Source organism: Carlito syrichta, unplaced genomic scaffold, assembly GCF_000164805.1.
Source record: "Carlito syrichta isolate Samal-C Ts95f unplaced genomic scaffold, Tarsius_syrichta-2.0.1 Scaffold302371, whole genome shotgun sequence".
NCBI lineage: Eukaryota > Metazoa > Chordata > Mammalia > Primates > Tarsiidae > Carlito > Carlito syrichta.
Window position 1 is genome coordinate 24,665 of NW_007246467.1, and position 18,935 is coordinate 43,599.

The window sequence follows — 18,935 nt, forward strand, 5'->3', positions numbered from 1 at the left end:
TCTTTCAACTGTGGGCAGTATAGAGGTTCCCGCTCAGAAACCAGATACTCTGTTCTCTCTGGTTTTAGGTCTTTTCATAGTTATACATGGCACATTGAAGTGACCCACAAGAAGCACATACAAATCAACCATTCTTTTTTGGTTTTTAGTGTTATCTTACGTTGTGCATAATGAAAACTTTTATAGAAAACAGAATTATAAATGTTTAATATCATGAATACTTTTCTTTCAGATTGTCTGCAATGGTGAAATGAAGTAACTCAAGATGAGCAAGTTAAAAGTGATATCAGAGAAAAGGTACTGTAATTCTAAATATCAATATGTATAAATTTCTGTAAATATATGGCAATTATTTCAAACTCAGCATTTTACAAATTTTATGTTTATAAGTAATAGTACGTTATATTTGTATAGTTAAAAAATATTTATTAATGCTTAACTAGTCAAAGTACAAGTCAGCAAACTATGATCTATGGGGCCACCTCCTTTTCTTTTCACTCAGACTGGACTGGCATGATCACAGCTTACCTCACCCTTAACTTCTGGGCTCAAGTTGATCTTCCTACCTCAGGCTCCTCAGTAGCCAGGACTACAGATGTGCACCACCATGCGCAGCTAATTCTTTCTGATTTTTTTTTTTTTGTAGAGGCCAAGTCTCACTATGTTGCCCAAGTTAGTCTCAAACTTCTGGGCTCAAGCAGCCCTCCTTCCTTGACCTTCCAAAATGCTGGGATTACAAGAGTGAGCCACTGTGTCAGGCTATCTCCTGTTTTTGCATGACCCATGAGTTAAGGATGGTTTTTATACTTTTAATGGTTTAAAAAAATAATATTTTGTATGAAGGTTGTATGAAATTCAGATTTCAGTGTACATAAATAAAGTTTTACTGGAACACAGCCATACTTATTCATTTACATATTTTTTGTGGCCAATTTTATGTTAAAATTACCAAATTGAGTAGTTGTTAAAGAGACTGTATAGCCCACATTGCCTAAAATATATATACTGTTTGACCCTTTTACAAGTTGAAATGACTCCAAGTTAAAGCACAGAGGAACACTGAATACAGTAAGGCTTATTGAGATAGAAAAGGGTCAAGTCTTTCTTCTCCCTCCTCATGGTATGGCATATTGCAACTATGTCTGAGAAGTCACAAGTCTTAGTCACACTGGGTCTCAGATCCCTCTTCCAGAGATCTAAAACAGCGGAAGAAATAATACTTTTAGGTATTGTTCTGAAATTTTTTCCTTATTTTGCTCAAAGCACACCAATTTCTACAGAAAACTTTTTATATACTTTCCGTGTCTCCAGAGGCTTCTGTGGATGCTCTCTTTTATTTATTTTTTGCTTTGCCTTTTTTAAGTTTATTTTTCAATCATGAGGTATCTATTAAATACTTTTATGTGCCTAGATTTGTACTAAATCTGTTTTCCAAAAAGATAATACTGTATTATATTTGCTCTAGCACTGTGTAAGAGTTTGAGTTCTTCTACATCCCCACCAAAACTTGGAATAATCATTCTTGTTAGATTGTAGTTATTCTAATGGGGTATAGTAGTATCTCATTATGATTTTAATTTATATTTTCCTAGTGACTAGTGATGTTGAGCATCTTTTCTTGCACTTATATTTGCCTTCAGCATACCTTATTTTGTTCTTTTCAAATCTTCCTGTTCTTTAAATTAGGTTTTTAAAAATTATTGAGTTTTGCAAGTTCTTTAAATACAGTTGGTTCTTCATCTGTGAATTCAACCAACCATGGATAGAAATTATTTGGAATAAAATGGATGGTTGCGTCTGTACTGAACACGTACAGACTTTTTTTTCTTGTCATTATTCTCTAAACAATATAGTATAACAAATATTTGCGTGTCATTTACATTTTATTATGTATTATAAACAACCTAGAGATGATTTAAAGTAGGAGAGTGTGTGTAGGTTATATGTAAAAATTACACCATTTTATATAAAGAACTTGAGCATCCGTAGATTTTGGTATCCCGGGGGTCTAATCCCGGGCGTCTGAAACTATACCCCTTGAATACCTAGGAACAACTTATTAAAGATACAAGTCTTTTATTAGCTATTTAAATTATAAACACTTTCATCCAGTTTGTGGCTTGTCTTTTATATTCAAAACAGTATATTTTAAAGATCAGAAATTTCTAATTTTGATAGTATCTGCTTTGTGTATTCTCTTATGAATTATGTTTTTAGAGTTGTATCTAAGAAATATTTGCCTAAGCAGTGTTTACCAACATTTTCTCCTGTGTTTTCTTCCAGAAGTTTTTATACTTTGTGAATTTACTTTTAGGTCTGTACTTCATTCTGAGTTAATTTTTGCAAATGATGTGAAGTATGGAAGAAGTTTTTTTTTTTTTTTCCTCGTGGCTATTCACATGTTTCAGCATCATTTTTGAAAATACTGTCCTTTCTCCACTAAATTACCTTTGTACCTTTTTTAATAAAATCACTTGTCCCATGTATGTGTTAGTCTATTTTTGGACTCTGCATTGTTCCATTGATCTAATTGTTTGTACCTCACTGCTTTGATAACCATAATTTATAATGAATATTGAAATTGGATAATGTTGGTCTTCTTTGTTTCATTTTTTTCTCAATGTTTGGGCTGTTTTAGGTTCTTCGCATTGAAATTGAATTTAGCTTCAGTTTGAAAATTTCTGTAAAATAATATGCTGGGATTTTTTTTTTTTTATTGCTTTGATTCTCTAGATCAGTTTGGGAAGAATTGTCATCTTAACAATATTGACTCTTTTTACCCTCCAACATGGTATATCTCTCTTTTATTTATAATTTTCTTTCATTTCAGTAGAATTTTATAATTTTCAGTGTACTGATCATTCAGGTTATCTGTCAGATTTGTCTTTTTCATTTTTTTATACTACTGTAAATGGTATTGTTTTTATCAACTTCAGTTTCCTATTGATAGTTGCTATATAGAAATATAATTGATTCGTGGATATTGTACTTGTATACTGCAGTCTCGCTGTTAATTCCAGTAACTTTTTTGTAAATTCCCTTAGAATTTCTTCATTGACAATCATGCAGCTTGTGAATAAAGATGGTTTTATATCTTTCTTACCAATCTGGATGTCTTTTGTTTCTTAGCATTCACTCTTTTACCTTTAAGTATTTTGTAGCTGTAGGCTTCTGTAGATGCTTTTTATCAGGTTGAAGAAATTCTTTTCTATTCTAGTTTGCTGAGAGTTTTTTTATTCAGTATGATTGTTGGGTTTTGTAAAATCCTTTTTCTGTCTCTTGAGATGGTTGCAAGACTTTCCTTTTTTAATTTATTAATAGGTGAATTGTATTGAGTGGTATTCGAGTATTAAACCAACCTTGCATCTCTCTGATTGACCTCAGTGGTCATGATATATAACTATTATTCTTTTTGGAATATTGTTAGATTTGATTTACTGAAAGATTGTTTAGAACTTTTACATCTATGTTCATGGGGCATATGAGTCCATAATACTGTCCAAACAGAATTTTGACATGGGGATGTATTTTCTTTTTCAATTTTTTAGAAGAGTTTTGTATATAATTGGTATTATTTCTTTTTCAAATGTTTTGGTAATATTCATCAGTTAAGGCATCTTGGCTTGGAATTTTCTTTGTGGGAAACTTTTTATATATAAATTCATTTTCTTTAATATGTATAGCTAAGCACTATGAAAATTTTCTATTTTTATTTTTTATAGAGACAAGGTCTTACTATGTTGCCTAGACTGGTCTTGAACCCCTGGGCTCAAGAAATCTGCCTGCCTCTGCCCTCCAAAGTGTTGGAATTACAGGCATGAGCCACTGTGCCCAGCCAGATTTTCTGTTTCTTTTTGAGTGAGATTTTGTGTCCGTGGTAGGCTGAATATTGACCCTCTAGAAGTAATGTCCATGTCTTAATCTCCAGAACTTGTGAATATGTTAATTTACTTGGTAAAAGAACTTTGTAGAGGTGAATAAATTTAAGGACTTTGAGATGAAGAGAGTATCCTGGATTATCTGAGTAGGCCCAGTCCTATACAAGGACTCTAATAATGGGGAGGCAGAAGAAAGATCAGAGTCAGTAGTAGGAGACGTGGTGATGAAGGAAGAGTTTAGAGTGGTGTGAGACAAGGAATCCAGGTGACCTCTAGAAACTGAAAAAGGCAAAGAAATGGATTCTCCTTCACAGCCTGCAGAGCAACTATTTCTTCCTATGCCTTGATTTTAGCTCAGTGAAACGTGGGATTTCTGACTTCTAACCTGTAAGATAATAAATTTGCATTGTTTTAAGCAACTAAACTTGTGGTAATTGGTTACAGCAGCAATCAAACTACTATAGAGACTCTCTCTCTCTCTCTTTCTCTTTCTTTTGAGTTGGTGTCCCAGTCTGTTTCCCAGACTGAAGTGCAGTGGCACCATCATGGCTCATGGTAGCCTCAACTTCCTGAGCTCAGGTGGTCCTTCTGCCTCAGCCTCCTGAATAGCTGGGACTTCAGCCACGTATCACCATGTCTGGCTGAATTTTTTGTTTTTTTGTAGAGAGATGTTCTCACTGTGTTGCCTAGCCTGGTCTTGAACTCCTGTACTTAAGTGTATCCCCCTGCTTTGGCCTTCCAAAATGCTGGGATTATAGGCATGAGCTATTGTGCCCAGCCTATTATAGTGTCTTTTGAGGAATTTGTCTATTTGTTGCATGTTGTACAATTTAGGCATAAAGTTGTTGAAAATATCCCTTTGTTACCTTTTTTTTTTTTTTTTTGAGTTGGAGTCTCACTCAGTTGCCCAGACTGGAGTGCAGTGGCCGTTCCCTGCCACCGCAGCCTCGACCTGCTGGGCTCCGGTGATCCTTCCACCTCAGCCTTCCAGTAGCTGGAACTACAGGCACGCGCTACCACGCCTGGCTAATTTTTTTGATTTATTGTAGAGATGAGGTCTCGCCAAGTTGCCCAGGCAGGTCTCGAACCCGTGGGCTCAGGTAATCCACTCACCTCAGCCTCCCAGAGTGCTGAGATTACAGGTTGCGCCACCGAGCCCGGCCTATTATCTTTTAAATATCTAGACTAGTGATGTTAGTTCTCTCATTCCTAGCACTGGTAATTTGTGTCTTGTCTTTTTTCTTGATCAGTTTTGTTGGAAGTTCAGTTTTATGGATATTCTTAAACAGAAAGCTTTTGGATTCATTTTTTTCCCCTATTGCCTTTTTCTTTAATTTCTGCTCCCCCTTCCCACCTCTATAGGTCAGTGTCTCATTCTGTTGCCCAGATTGGAGTGCGGTGGCATGCCACCATGCCTGGCTAATTTAAAAAAATTTTTTTACAGAGATGAGGTCTTTCTTTGTTGCCTAGGCTGATCTCGAACTCATGGACTCAAACAATCCTCTCTCTCATCCTCCCAATGTACTGGGATTACAGGTGTGAGCACTGAGCCTGACCTTGATTTCTGCTTTGATTTTTATTATTTCCTTGATTCTACTTACTTTGAGTTTCATTTGCTCTTTTTGTCTTATTTCTTTTTTTTTTCTTTTTGAGTCACAGTCTCACTCTGTCGCTCAAGCTGGAGTGCAGTGGCACGATTATGGCCACTGCAGCCTCCATCTGCTGGGCTCAGGCGATCCTTCTGCCTCATCCTTCCAAGTAGCTGGAACTACAGGCTCACACCACCACACCCGGCTAATTTTTTTTAGAGACGAGGTCTCACCAAGTTGTTTAGGTTGGTCTCGAATTCCTGGGCTCAGGCATTCCTTTCGCCTCTGCCTCCCAAAGTGCTGGTATTACAGGCGTGAGCCACCACGCCTGGCTCTTATTTCTTAAGTTGGAAGCTAAACTTATTGCTTTGAGACATTTCTTCTTTTCTAATATGGGTATTTATTGTTGTCAATTTCCTTCTGAATACCATCTTAATGACACCCCACTAATTCTGATATGTTGTCTTTTCATTAGAATACCTTCTCATTTCTTTTTAAATTTCTTCTTTGATCCATGGGTGACTTAAAAGCTTGTTAGTTTTCAGATATTTGAGGTTTTTCTAAGGGTTTTTACTGATTTTAGTTTATTGTAATCAGAGAATATACTTTGTATGACTTGAATCCTTTCGAATATATTTGACATTGTTTTATGACACAGAATATGGTCTGTTTTGGTAAATATTTCATGACCACTTAATAAGAATGAATATTCTGTTGTTGGATGGAGTATCCTATAAATGTTAATTAAGTCACGTTTGTTGCTAGTATAATTGAAGTATTTTATTTTTTATTTTTGAATTGAGATCTTACTCTGTCACTCAGGCTGGAGTGTCGTGACACAATCACAGCTCACTGCAGCCTTGACCACCTAGGCTCAGGCAAGCTTCTGCCTCAACCTTCTGAGTAGCTTGGAGTACAGGTGTATGTCACCACACCTGGCTTATGTATTTATTTATTTCTTATTTTCTATTTTATTATTATTTTTTTTTTACTTTTACTTTGTTTTTTTAATTAAAAATTTTTTTTAAATTATTAAGATGTGGGGTACAATTCAGGGTTAGCTATACAAGCGTTGATTATGCAGGTACCCTTGTTGATGAGATATGCCCCTCCCTCCCCTAGGAGTTTCCCTCAACTGCCAATCCCATCCGCCCCCCCCGACAATTTCCCACTACTGCTAATTGCTTTCTTATAGTATTATAATTGTTCAAGATCTGCTTATGAGTGAGAACATATGGTACTCTGTTCTTTGTTTCTGTGATAGATCACAGAGTATGATTCTAAATCCATCCAAGTTGCTGCAAAGTCCATATATTTGTCACATTTTTTAAATCCAGTCCAGCTTCCAGACAATATGGTTGGTTCCATGTTTTTGCTATTGTGAATAGAGCTGCAACAAACATACGTGTGCAGATACTTTTTTGTAGAATGAATTTCTAGTTCTTTCAGATACCGCCACATTGTCTACCAAAGAGGTTGCACTAGTTTGCATTCCACCAGCGGTGTAGAAGCGTTCCTTCCTCTCCTCATCCTTGCCATCATCTGTTGTTGTTTGTTTTTATTAATGATGGCCATTCTTACTGGGGTTAGATGGTATCTCAGTGTGGTTTTGATTTGCCTTTCACTGATGATGAGTGAGGCTGAGCTCTTTTTCATGTGTCTTGGCTGCCCATGTATCTTCTTTTGAGAAGTGTCTATTCTTGTCTTTTGCTTACTTTTTAATGCGGCTGTTTGTTTTTTTCCTTTCGACGTGTTTGAGTTCCTTGTAGATCCTAGATGTTAGACCTTTGTCAGATACACAGTTGGCAAATATTTTTTCCCATTCTGTGGACTGACTCTCTGCTCTCTTGATGGTCCCACTTGTCTATCTTATTTGTTAAGGTTTGGGCATTTAGGGTTCTGAATAGGAATTGGTTGCCAGTTCCAATTTCCATAAGGCTGTCTCTTGCGTTTTCTAAGATTCTTAGAGTTTGAAGTTTTACGTTTAGGTCTTTGATCCATTTAGAGTTAATTTTTGTGTATGGTGATAGGTAGGGGTCCTGTTTCAATCTTCTACATGTGATCAGCCAGTTTTCCCAGCACCATTTACTGAATAGGTTCTCCTCTCCCTATTTTTTATTTTTTAAGAAACGAGCTCTTGCTATGTTACTCATGCTGGCCTCAAACTCCTAGGCTCAAGCGATCCTCCTTCCTTGGCCTCCCAGCGTACTGGGATGACAGGTATTTGCCACTGCACCTGTTTGTTCAAGTATTTGTTACCTTTACTCATCTTCTATCTGCTTGTTATGTCAATTTTGAGATGGAGATATTGACATCTCTGTGAATTTGTCTATTTTTCTTGCGGATTCTATCGATTTTGCTTCATATAATTTGAAACTTATCGTGATGTTTAGGACCATTGTGTCAGTGAATTGATTACTATTAAATGGCCTTTATTTCTGGCAGTAATTTTCTTGTGAAATCTATTTTGTTTTATGTTAATAGAGCCACTCTGGCTTTCTTTTGGTTAGTATTAACGTGATTTAAAAAAAATTCTTCTATTTTTAGCCTATTTCTGTCTTTAAAGTACATTTCTTATAGGTAGCATGTATTAGGTTTTCTTTTTTATAAAGTCTCCTCTTTACCTTTCGAATAAGGGTTTCAGGCCCTCTACACTTAATGTGTTTAAAAATATCTTACTCTTTATTTTCTATTGGTCTCATCTGTTCTTCCTCATTTTCTGCTTTCTCTTAATGAGTTTTTTAATTCAATTTTATCTCCTTGTTGACCTACTAGCTCCTTGTTAGTTAGAACCTGTTTTGTTATTTTAGTGGTTCTTGTAGGATTTTCCTTTACATGTGATATACTTACCAGAGTCTGTCTTTAAGTTCTGTATCACTTCCTACACCATATGAAACCCATCTCTTCCCTCTCTAACTTTTGTGCTATTTTTGTGGCACACTTACTTTTACATATGGTATAGATCCAACACACTGCTTTGTTTTTGTTTAAACAGTCAATTATCTTTTTTTTTTTTTGAGTTGGAGTCTCACTCTGTCACCCAGACTGGAGTGCAGTGGCCGCCCCCGGCCACCGCAGCCTCGACCTGCTGGGCTCCAGCGATCTTTCCACCTCAGCCTTCCAATTAGCCGGAATTACAGGCATGCGCTACCACGCCCGGCTGATTTTTTGATTTATTGTAGAGATGAGGTCTCCCTGCCCAGGCGGGTCTTGATCCCTCGGGCTCAGGCAATCCACTCACCTCAGCCTCCCAAAGGCGGGATTACAGTTATCTTTTAAAGAAGGATTTAGATAATACTCAGTATGATTGTCTGAGCACTTGCTTTTTTTGTTGTTTTTTAACAGAAATCCTTTTTTTCCCTTTTCATTGTTCCTCTGTATATAACCTGTCTTTTATTTGCCTGCTTTTTCACATTTTCTTTTTAAAAATCACTGGCTTTGGAAGGTTTGACCATAATGTATCTTGATATAGTTTTTCGTGTTTCTTGTCTATAGTTTATTGACTTTTTTGACTGTACAGTTTATCAAAATTGAAAAAATTTTGGCCACTAGTTCTTTAAATATTTTTCCTATCTTCTCCCTTTCTTCCTGTCCTTCAATTACACATATATTTTGGCTTTGTGCAGTTGTTCTGCAGATCACTGTTCTGTTAATTTTTTTTCTCTTAATTCCCTTTTCTTTCTCTACATAATTTTTATTGCTGTGCTTTCAAGTTCACTCATTTTTTTTTTCTTCTGCAACTATCAGATCTCCTCTTTATCTCATACAATGTATATGTTATCTCAGACTTTGTAATCTGATTTTAGTCTTCTTACTATTTTTTATGTGACTAACCTTTTTTGCACATCTGTGATATAGTTATAACACAAATTTTTAATATCTTTGTCAATTTTAGTGTTTGTATCAGTTCTTTGTTCATTTTGTTTAACAAATTGTTCTCATTATAGATTGTACTTACCTGTTTTTATGCATGCCTTGTAATTTTTTATTGGTAAATTTGACCTTGTGCTATCCTAGAGATTTTGTACTCCTTAAATCTTTTTGAGTCTTGTTCTGGGATGCAGCTAAGTAACCTGGAAACAGTTTGAATCTTTTGATTCTTGCTTTTAATATTTATTAGATAGGATTGGAGCTATTCTCAGTCTGTGACTAAATTATTCCTCACTACTGAGGCAAGACCTCTGTTGTGTACTCTACCCAGTACCCTGCTAATCTTGAGAGTTTTCCATTTAGATTGATGTGGACAGATGCGTTTCCCTATCTGGTTATCACCTGGCAGTATTAGCTTGCATCCTTTCAGATAGTTCTTTTTCTTGTTTGAGGAGTTTCCTCACACTCTGTACTCAGCTGCACATTTGAGGGGAGCCCATGGTAGGTAGATTCTGGAGACTCTCTCTGTGCAGCTCTCTCCTCTCTAGTAGTCTCTCCTTTGAATTCTAGTCACCTTGGTCTTTGTAGAGTCAGCTTTGTCTCCTCATCTCAAGGAGCATGTTGGGTTCTGCCTGGGTTCTCCCTTCCTATATTGCCTGAAACTATCAAGCTCTAAGCTGGAACAGTTGTTTGGTTGGCTTCATTTATTTCCTGGCTTTCCATCTTGCTGGGATATGAAAGTCCAAGGCCACCTTTGGTTTTATGTTGCTAATTCAGTGGATTTTTTTTTTTTTTTGCTCTGTCTTATTTAACTTCTAAGCAGCAATTGACATTTCTTTATGATTTTTCCTCTCCTTTTTGAAACAAGCATTTGTTTTCTTATTTTTCTTCCTACTTCATTGGTCACTGCTTCTGAATCTATTAATACTTATGGGACTTTTTTTCTGTAGGACCTCTACATGTTTCTTAGGACTCAGTCCTACTTTTTCTTTTCTTAATATATACATTCTTCTTAGGCAGTTTCATCTGAGTCTTGTTGATTTACATTTCTTTTGTAGTAGTTACCAACTCCTGTGTGTCTAAATGCCTATTAGATATTGCCTCTTAGAAGTTTCTCAGTGATCTCTAACATAATGTGTTTCCCACATTGAGCCTCTGCACATCTTTTTATCCTCTAGTGTTAGCCAGTCCAAATTCTTGGCATTCTAACCATGCACAAGTGCAAGCTATAAATCTGGGAATTATTCTTGACAATCTTTTGGTTAGCACCCTACATTCAGGCCACTAGTGAATACTATGAGTTTTATTTTATTATTATTTTTTTGTAGAGATGAGGTCTCACTGTGTAGCTCAGGCTGGTCTCAAACTCCTGATCTCAAGCAATCCTTTGGAAAGTAAAGTGATTTCCAAAAAGGAGCTCCCATTTTTTTTAACCTTTAATATTGACTTATTGGTAAAGGTAGATTAAAAGGTAGCATATGTAAGTTAATCTCATAGTAGTGGAGAAGAGAATAGTGGTTATCAAAGGGTGGGGTGGGGGGAAAGTGTAGTAGAGGGATAGATAGAAAGAGGTTGGTCAGTGGGGACAAAGTTACAGTTAGATGGATGACTAAGTTCAGGTGCACTGTTGCACAATGGGATGACTATAGTTAGCAATGATATATATTTCAAAATAGCTAGAATAGAGGATTTTGAATGTTTTCACCACAAAGAAATGACAAGTGTTGTATACATGTAGTGAAACATCACATTTGTACCCTATAAACATGTACAATTATTATGTGTCAATTAAAAACAAAAATTTTTAAAAGATAGTACAACTTTCAGAACATGCAGATCACTATCTTTTCAGTTTTAGTTGTTTTTAGAACTGTCAGAATGGAGAAAGGACCATCTTTCTAATTCTGTCTTCTGCATGGTGATGCTTTTACATTATGTTCTATTAATGGCATTAGCCTCATGTGGATTATTTAATTACTCTACAACATTGCAGTTGATTTAATTATAAGATTTACTTTGGTTCAGATAAAAATATAATGCACTTAATATATAGTTCAGATAAAAATATAATGCACTTAATATATAGCAATGAATTAGTTCAGATATAGGCTAAGCTTGTGTAGTACATACATACCCTGAAATACAGTGGCTGAATACTCAACTTTATCTTATTTAACATAGGGATGATTGTTCAGAGTGGTAAAATGCTCTATTCTCCTCAATATGTAGCTTCTGTCTGTCCAAGGCATTTCTTGTTCTCACCATCTCATAGCCAGTGGGAACTGGGAAAGGATGTGTATCTTATTCCTAAGGACAACACCTGGAGAGTGACTTCTCGTCTCCTTCTACCTTATGGGCCAGAACTTCATCATATGGCCGTGCCTGGTATGGTAGTCATAAGGACTGTTCACACATATTCTGATTCTTTTTCCTTCATGCATATGGCATGGTTGTTTTATATTTTCTTTGTGGTTAATCTGTAAAATACGAGTTGAAGTGATATTTGCCATTTCCAGATGAGAGCTTGGAGAGTTAGTACACCCCGAGTCACATCTCTCTCTTTTTTCCTCCTGCTGTTGCGAGCATAGAAACATCTCTGGCAGCCTGGGTCCTTGAATGAGTAGCGTACCCTACTGACCTGTCTTGAACATGTAATATGAGCATGTGTCGCTTAAGCCAAGAGGACTGTGGAGTGTTTATGTGGGCATTTTAACTTAATCCAGAAGTTCTCAAGGTGTTATTTGTGGTCCTCAGAGGCATGAGGTCAAAACTGTTGTTACTGACATACTGAGATACTATTTGCCTTTCGCACATTCTTTCTCTCATGAGTGTAGAGTTTTCTAAAGGCTGCATGATGTGTGATATCTAACAGATTGAATGCAGAAATAGAGATAAGAATCTGTCTTATGCTGAGCCATGTACTTATGAGATTTGTAATGTAATATAAGACGTGTAATAATGTAAACATATAACATGTAAAACAATGCTGCTCTTCTCTCTCTCTCTCTCTCTTTATTTAAAGAGACTAGATGTCACTGTTGCCCAGGCTGGAGTGCAGTGGTGCTGTCATAGTTTATTGCAGCCTCAGTCTCCTGGGTTCAAGAGGTTTTCCCACCTCAGTCTCCCTAGTAGCTGGAACTACAGGCATGTGCTACCATGCCTGGCTAATAAATTTTTTTTTTTTTTTTTGGTATAGACACGGTCTTGCTGTGTTGCCCAGGCTGGTCTTGAATTCCTGGCTTCAAGTTATCCTTTTGCCTCAACCTCCCAAAGTGTTGGGATTATAGGCATGAGCCACAACATCTGGCCTAAATTTGCATATTTAAAAACTTTATGTTAATGATATATTGTACCTATTCTTAAAGTTTTTATTTTTTTAAATTTGCAGATTTATACATAATGATATTTGTTTTCATTTCTGTACTACGCTGACTGGCTGAAAAATTGGTAAATATTGTGTAAACTTATTTTTAAATGGTATATTAGTTACATTTTCCAATAATTGCTCAGTAATTTTCTTTCAACCCAGGCATCTTTTCAGGTGAAGTACTCTCAAATATAAAGCATTAGGCTCAGTTGTTAATCTGAAGAAATTATAATAGATATAATGTTTTCCCTATGTTTCAGATTTTTTGGGTTCATTTTGAAGTATGACATCGTATTGCTTATTCTGTGTTAGCTTTGGTTCTTACTCCTGGGTGTATAGAATAAGACATGCATGCAAGGTCTCTGTGGAACCTGCATAATTTCAAGAAGAGGTAAATTATATGAATACATTTTGCTACTGGAAGTGGAGGGACTGGTGGAAGTGGGTGCTATATTTGAATTGCAACCTGAAATGAAGAGCCAGCCATATGAAAAACCTTAAGAAATGGTTCTCCTTATTGAGAGAACAGCAAATATGAAGACCTAGAGGTTGGGAGAAAAACTTGCTCTGTTCAAGACCTTCAATAGTAGTAACTACAGGAGGCTTTTGGGAGACCTCAGGGTGCAGAAGACAAACAACAGTATGTGAATAAATGGAGAGAGCAGGTACATTCTTCTCTGTGAAGAGTGCCAGAGACATGGGGGATAGCTGGTAGGAGCTTCTAGGTTGTATTTGTATGCTGATAGGCATGATTAGTTGAAGGGTAGAGATAGGTGATGAATCAGAGAAAGGATAATTGAAGGAGCAAATACTTGGTTAGGTGCCGTGGCTCATGCCTGTAATCCCAGCACTTTGTGAGACAGAGGCGAGAGGATTGCCTGATCCCAGGGGGTTGAGACAAGCCTGGGCAAATTGGAGAGACCTTGTCTCTGCAATAAGTTAGAAATTAGGGGAGTGACTGCCGGCTTCAGGCTCTGCCTCAGCACTGCAGTGCTTGACTGGACATTGGCACCAAGGGTCATGGAGGGAGCGCAGCAAGGGAGCCAGAGGCAGAGACCCACTAGAGAAGATGAAACAGGCATCCTGCCACCATCTTGAAAACTGGGCAGAGAAGTGCCCCGGCTTGCTCACCATGGAGCCAGCAGCAGATCCGATCTCTAATGACTGGTGAGTTAACTACTCAGGGGTTGATCATACCCAGAGGGAGTGTCTTGAAAGCAGAAACTTCAGAGAGACAGGATGAGTGCTCAGTCTCAAGTGCCTCACCCCCTACCCTGTTCAGCTGTGGGACAAAGGGTGTGATGAGAAAAGGATGAAGAAGACCCCTGAAGAGATCAGCGTTGAATCCAGGGCTCTGCCAACCCCTTCCCACTTAGCAATCTTCTGAGTGTCAGACCCAGACTGCTGGGGCATAACTGAGAAGGACGAACCAGATGGAGCCTGGACATCAGCTGCGACTCTACTCCAGGATAAGCCTGGCTGGGCCACCCCCAGCCAGTACTGAGGAAGGAGACAATCCCACACCACCTCACCAGAGGGGATCCCCCTGGCCATAAAGAGTGGGAGGGGAGGACTGCAGCCCCACCTACCCTCACCACTCCTTCCTCATTCTCTGGGCCATGCACTGGAAAGATTGTGAATGAGGCAGCAGTTCCCTGGGACAGCAGATGGACTTACCTGTGAGCAGCAGAGAGGACCAATTACAGAACCTGCCACAAGAGGGTGCTTAGTGCCCAGAAATTTTCTTTAAAAAAAAATTTTTTTTTTTTGCGTGAATGTATATGTGACAGTTCAATTTGCATTGCCCCCCTTTCTTCTTTTCTTTTTTTTCTTTCTTTTTTGGTTTTTTGTTTTCTGTTTATGTGTGCATGAATGATTCCATGTTCATCTTTCAGTTTTTTTCTTCTTTCTTTTAGTTTAATGTGTGTGTGAATGTATGTGTGAGGGTTTGAATTATATTCCCTTTAAAATACTTTTTTCTGCTTTCATTTGTGTTGGGTGTGTGTGTGTCAGTTTTCCTGTTTGTTTTTGGGGGATTTTGTATTTTTCCCATTTTTTGTGTGTGTGTGTTTTATTGTTTTTTGCTTTGGTTTCTGCTTTTGTTTTTCTGTGTTTTTTAAAAATGATTTTTGTCTTATTTCATTCTACTCTTTGCTGTTTTCTTTATTGCAGTTACTTTATCTTGAACTCAGGGGTACACACACGAACCCATTGCATCATTATATAGAGAGGTGGTGGAGGAGTGGTTCTCATGGATCCCATACTCCAGTCAGTGAACATTGTGATTTGCAAGTTTCTGAATGCTAGCTCCCCATCTTCCACCTTATTAGACTCTCAAAACTACAAGAGACAGCAAAACTTCCCACCCCCAGCCCTCTTTCAAAATAGAACAAATTCAAAGCCCTGATCAGGGAAGAATAGAGGGCTGAGCAAACATCATAAGTGAAAACCCCTCCCACTGCCACAAACCCACAAAGACATGGACACTAAACAGCATGATGCTGAACGACTCCTGGGTCAGCACAGAAATCACAAGATTCCTGGAAACAAATAAAAACAAAGAAATATCTTATCAAATCCTCTGAGATGCTGTGGAGACAGTTCCAAGAGGGGAATTTATATCTCTGTGAACACACATCAAGAAAATAGAAAGATCACAGGTTAACAGCCTAACTACCTATGGGAGCTGGAAAGGCAAGACCACCGAAACCCGAACTTTAGCATAAGAATCCAGATCACCAAAGTAAAAGCCCAATTTTGGGACATAGGAGACAAAAATACCATAGGAAAAAAAATCAACAAAACAAAAAGCTGGTTCTTTGAATGAATAAACAGGATCGATAGACCCCTAGCCAAAATTACCAAGAAAAAGAGAGAAAAGCCCAAATAAATACAATCAGAAATGCAAAAGATCATATTACAACTGACCCTGAGGAAATACAAAAGATTATCAGAGATTACTATGCATACCTGTATGGAAACAAACTTAATAGCCTAGATGAAATGGAGGACTTTCTGACATCACACAATCTCCTAAGGTTGAAACAAGAAGATATTGAGACACTAAACAGACCAATAACAACCCAAGAATTGACTCTGTCATATGAAAACTACCTGTCATAAGAAATCCTGAACCAGACGACTTCCCAGGGGAATTCTACAAAACATGCAAGGAGGAGCTCATACCAGTCCTGTTGAAAGTATTTTGGGCAATTGAAATTTATGAAGCTAACATCACACTGATACCCAAACCGGGTAAAGATCCAACAAAGAAAGAAAACTGCAGGCCAATATCCCTGATGAACATAGATGCAAAAATTCTCAACAAGATTCTAGCACATTGGATCTAACAACACATATCAAAAATCATACACCATGATCAAGTTGGCTTCATCCCCGGGATGCAGGGCTGGTTCAACATCTGCAAGACCATAAACATAATTAAATATGTCAGCAGATGTATACATAAGAGCCACATGATTATATCATTAGACGCAGAAAAAGCTTTTGAGAAATTCTTGCATCCCTTCTTGATAAAAACCCTTAAACACCTAGGCATAGAAAAAATATACCTCAAAATAGTAAGTGCCATCTATGATAAACCCACAGCCAGCATATTGCTAAATGGACAGAAACTGGAAGAATTTCCCCAGAAAACCAGACCAATCTCACAGCTCCTGTTCAACATTGTGTAGGAAGTCCTAGCTAGAGCAATTAGACAAGAGAAGAAAATAAGGGGTATTCACATAGGAAAAGAGGAAGTTAAGTTATCCCTCTTTACCAATGATATGATCCTATACCTCAAAAATCCAGGAGAATGTGTCAAAAGCCTCCTTGCACTGATAAATGACTTTGGCAAAGTCTCAGAGTACAAAATAAATGTGCAAAAGACGGTTACATTCTTATACATCAGTGAGAACCAAATAAAAAGCACAATCCTATTCATAAGAACCACCCCCCCCAAAAACCCCGAATTACCATGGCATTTTCCTAACCAGAGAAGTGAAAGACCTTTACAGTGAAAACTACAAAACACTGCTCAAAGAAACCCAAACAAATGGAAAAACTTTCCATGTTCTTAGATAAGAAGAGTCAACATTGTTACGATGTCCATCCTACCAAAGGCAATCTACAGATTCAACACAATACCCATTAAATTACCAACATCATTCTTCTGAGACTTGAAAATGACAATACAGAAATTCATATGGAAACATAAATGATCGCACATAACCAAAACAATCCTCAGCAGAAGAAACAGTGGGAGATATCATACTCCAGACTTTAATCTTTACTGTAAACTACAAATAATCAAACCATCCTGGTATTGATACAAGAACAGACATATAGACCAATGGAATAGGAATGAGATTCCAGAAGTAAAACCTCAATTTCTCAACCAACTCATCTTCAGCAAAGCCTTCAATAACAATCACTGGGGAGAGGATAACCTATTGAATAAATGGTTCTGGGCAAACTGGCAGTCAACATGCAGAGGATCGAAACAGAAACCCTACCTATCGCCATACTCAAAAATCTACTAAATGGATCAAAGATCTGAATGTGAAACCTGAAACTACAAAAATCTTAGAAAACATAGGAGACACCTTTATAAGAATTGGAATAGGCCACCAATTCCCGATCAAAACCCTAGATGTCCATGCCATAAGAGATAAGATAGACAAGTGGGACTTCATTAAACGTAAAAGCTTCTACAAAGCAAAAGGAACCATCAAGAGAATGAGAAGACAATCCCAGAATGGGAAAAATACTTGCCTGTGGGAGTCCTGCTCTTGCCAAAGGCGTGAGGTTTCCTGAAGGAGAGACGGATAGACGAAAGATGAAAATAATACTCGGACACCTGCTTGCTGAACAGGTGACATCCTTTATTAGTTAACAGAAAGCTTTTATACTGTTCGTTAAAGCGGCAAGACAAAGAAAATTCCTTCATGTACATATCCTTTAAAAGTTACCGCCATCAGCCGGGCTCGGTGGCTCAGCCTGTAGTCCTGTGCCTTTGGGAGGCTGAGGTGAGTGGATTGCCTGAGCCCGTGGGTTCGAGACCCGCCTGGGCAGCGAGACCTCATCTCTACAATAAATCAAAAAATCAGCCGGGTGTGGTAGCATGTGCCTGTAATTCCGGCTACTCGGAAGGCTGAGGCGGAAGGATCGCTGGAACCCAGCAGGTGAGGCTGCGGTGGCCGGGAGCGGCCACTGCACTCTAGTCGGGGCAACCGAGTGAGACTCCAACTCAGAAAAAAAAAAAGTTACCACCATCTAGCGGTCTTAGAAGAAACGAACAAGCCAAGAACACTATCTACTTTCAGTTAATGAGTCTTGAGATAAGTTTAAAAGGAGTTTCACTTAAATTAAACATAATGCATACAAGGTTTACTTTGATTTCGGTTCCACATCACTTGTCTAATTAAAAAGCCTTAAAATCACTAAAACAAAACTATAGATTGTACCTAGTGATAGTAGGAATATGAAGTCCATTAACTTGACCAAACAATAGTGGCTAGCGTTTAAAGAATAATTATGAAAGTGACTTACTGTGAAAATATATACACTAATCTTTACTCTGAATAAACATATAAAGTGAACCAAACATAATGAAATAAAACTAACACAACTGAAATTATTATGGTTGCATAATTGCTAATGAGCTTTTAAGTTTAGGATAATGGTGATTTGGCTGTTTTCCCTTATGCTTGGCAACCTCCTGGAAAACATTTTTGTTTTAAGATAGGCACTTGAGCAATTATTATTATCTTTGAGGCACCAATTTTATCATTGTGTGAACTTAAATTTATGAACTTAAAACAATCTTCAAAGTAACAAACACTAAACTATAGCATTAAAACTTCATTAATGACTCAAAGTAAAAACCTTGTTAAACATAACCAGAGCCTAATAATTTTTGCCAACCCTCATACATATGTATATTGATTATATAAACTTGTATGATATTACATTTACCAATTACAATTAATACATGGATAAAACAATTATCATGTCTAGAATAGCACTGCCAACAACTCTCTTCAAAACAGTCCCAAATCACAGTCCTTGAAGTGCTTCAAGAAAGTTTCCAGGTGCACAGTTCTTCATGTAGCAGGAGTTTTTCTCTTGGTATTTTATGACCTTCAAAGCTTTGTAATCACCTTTCTTGTCCAGGTGTCTTCATTACTTTTCTCTTATCCTGCAGTGTTTATTTCTAAAGAAAACTCA

The 18,935-nt window shown here is 37.4% G+C and overlaps 1 protein-coding gene across 3 annotated transcripts in view; it reads left to right on the top strand.

Annotated features, from left to right (window-relative positions):
- The first annotated feature begins 227 nt into the window (after positions 1-227).
- AGTPBP1 (ATP/GTP binding protein 1) overlaps positions 228-18,935 on the top strand; it is a 172,293-nt gene continuing 153,585 nt past the window's right edge. For all 3 annotated transcript variants that reach the window (XM_008056463.1, XM_021711566.1, XM_008056464.2), the window contains exon 1: positions 228-297. In XM_008056463.1, the coding sequence (XP_008054654.1) occupies positions 266-297 (32 nt within the window). In that variant the 5' untranslated portion in view covers positions 228-265. The remainder of the gene's footprint in view (positions 298-18,935) is intronic.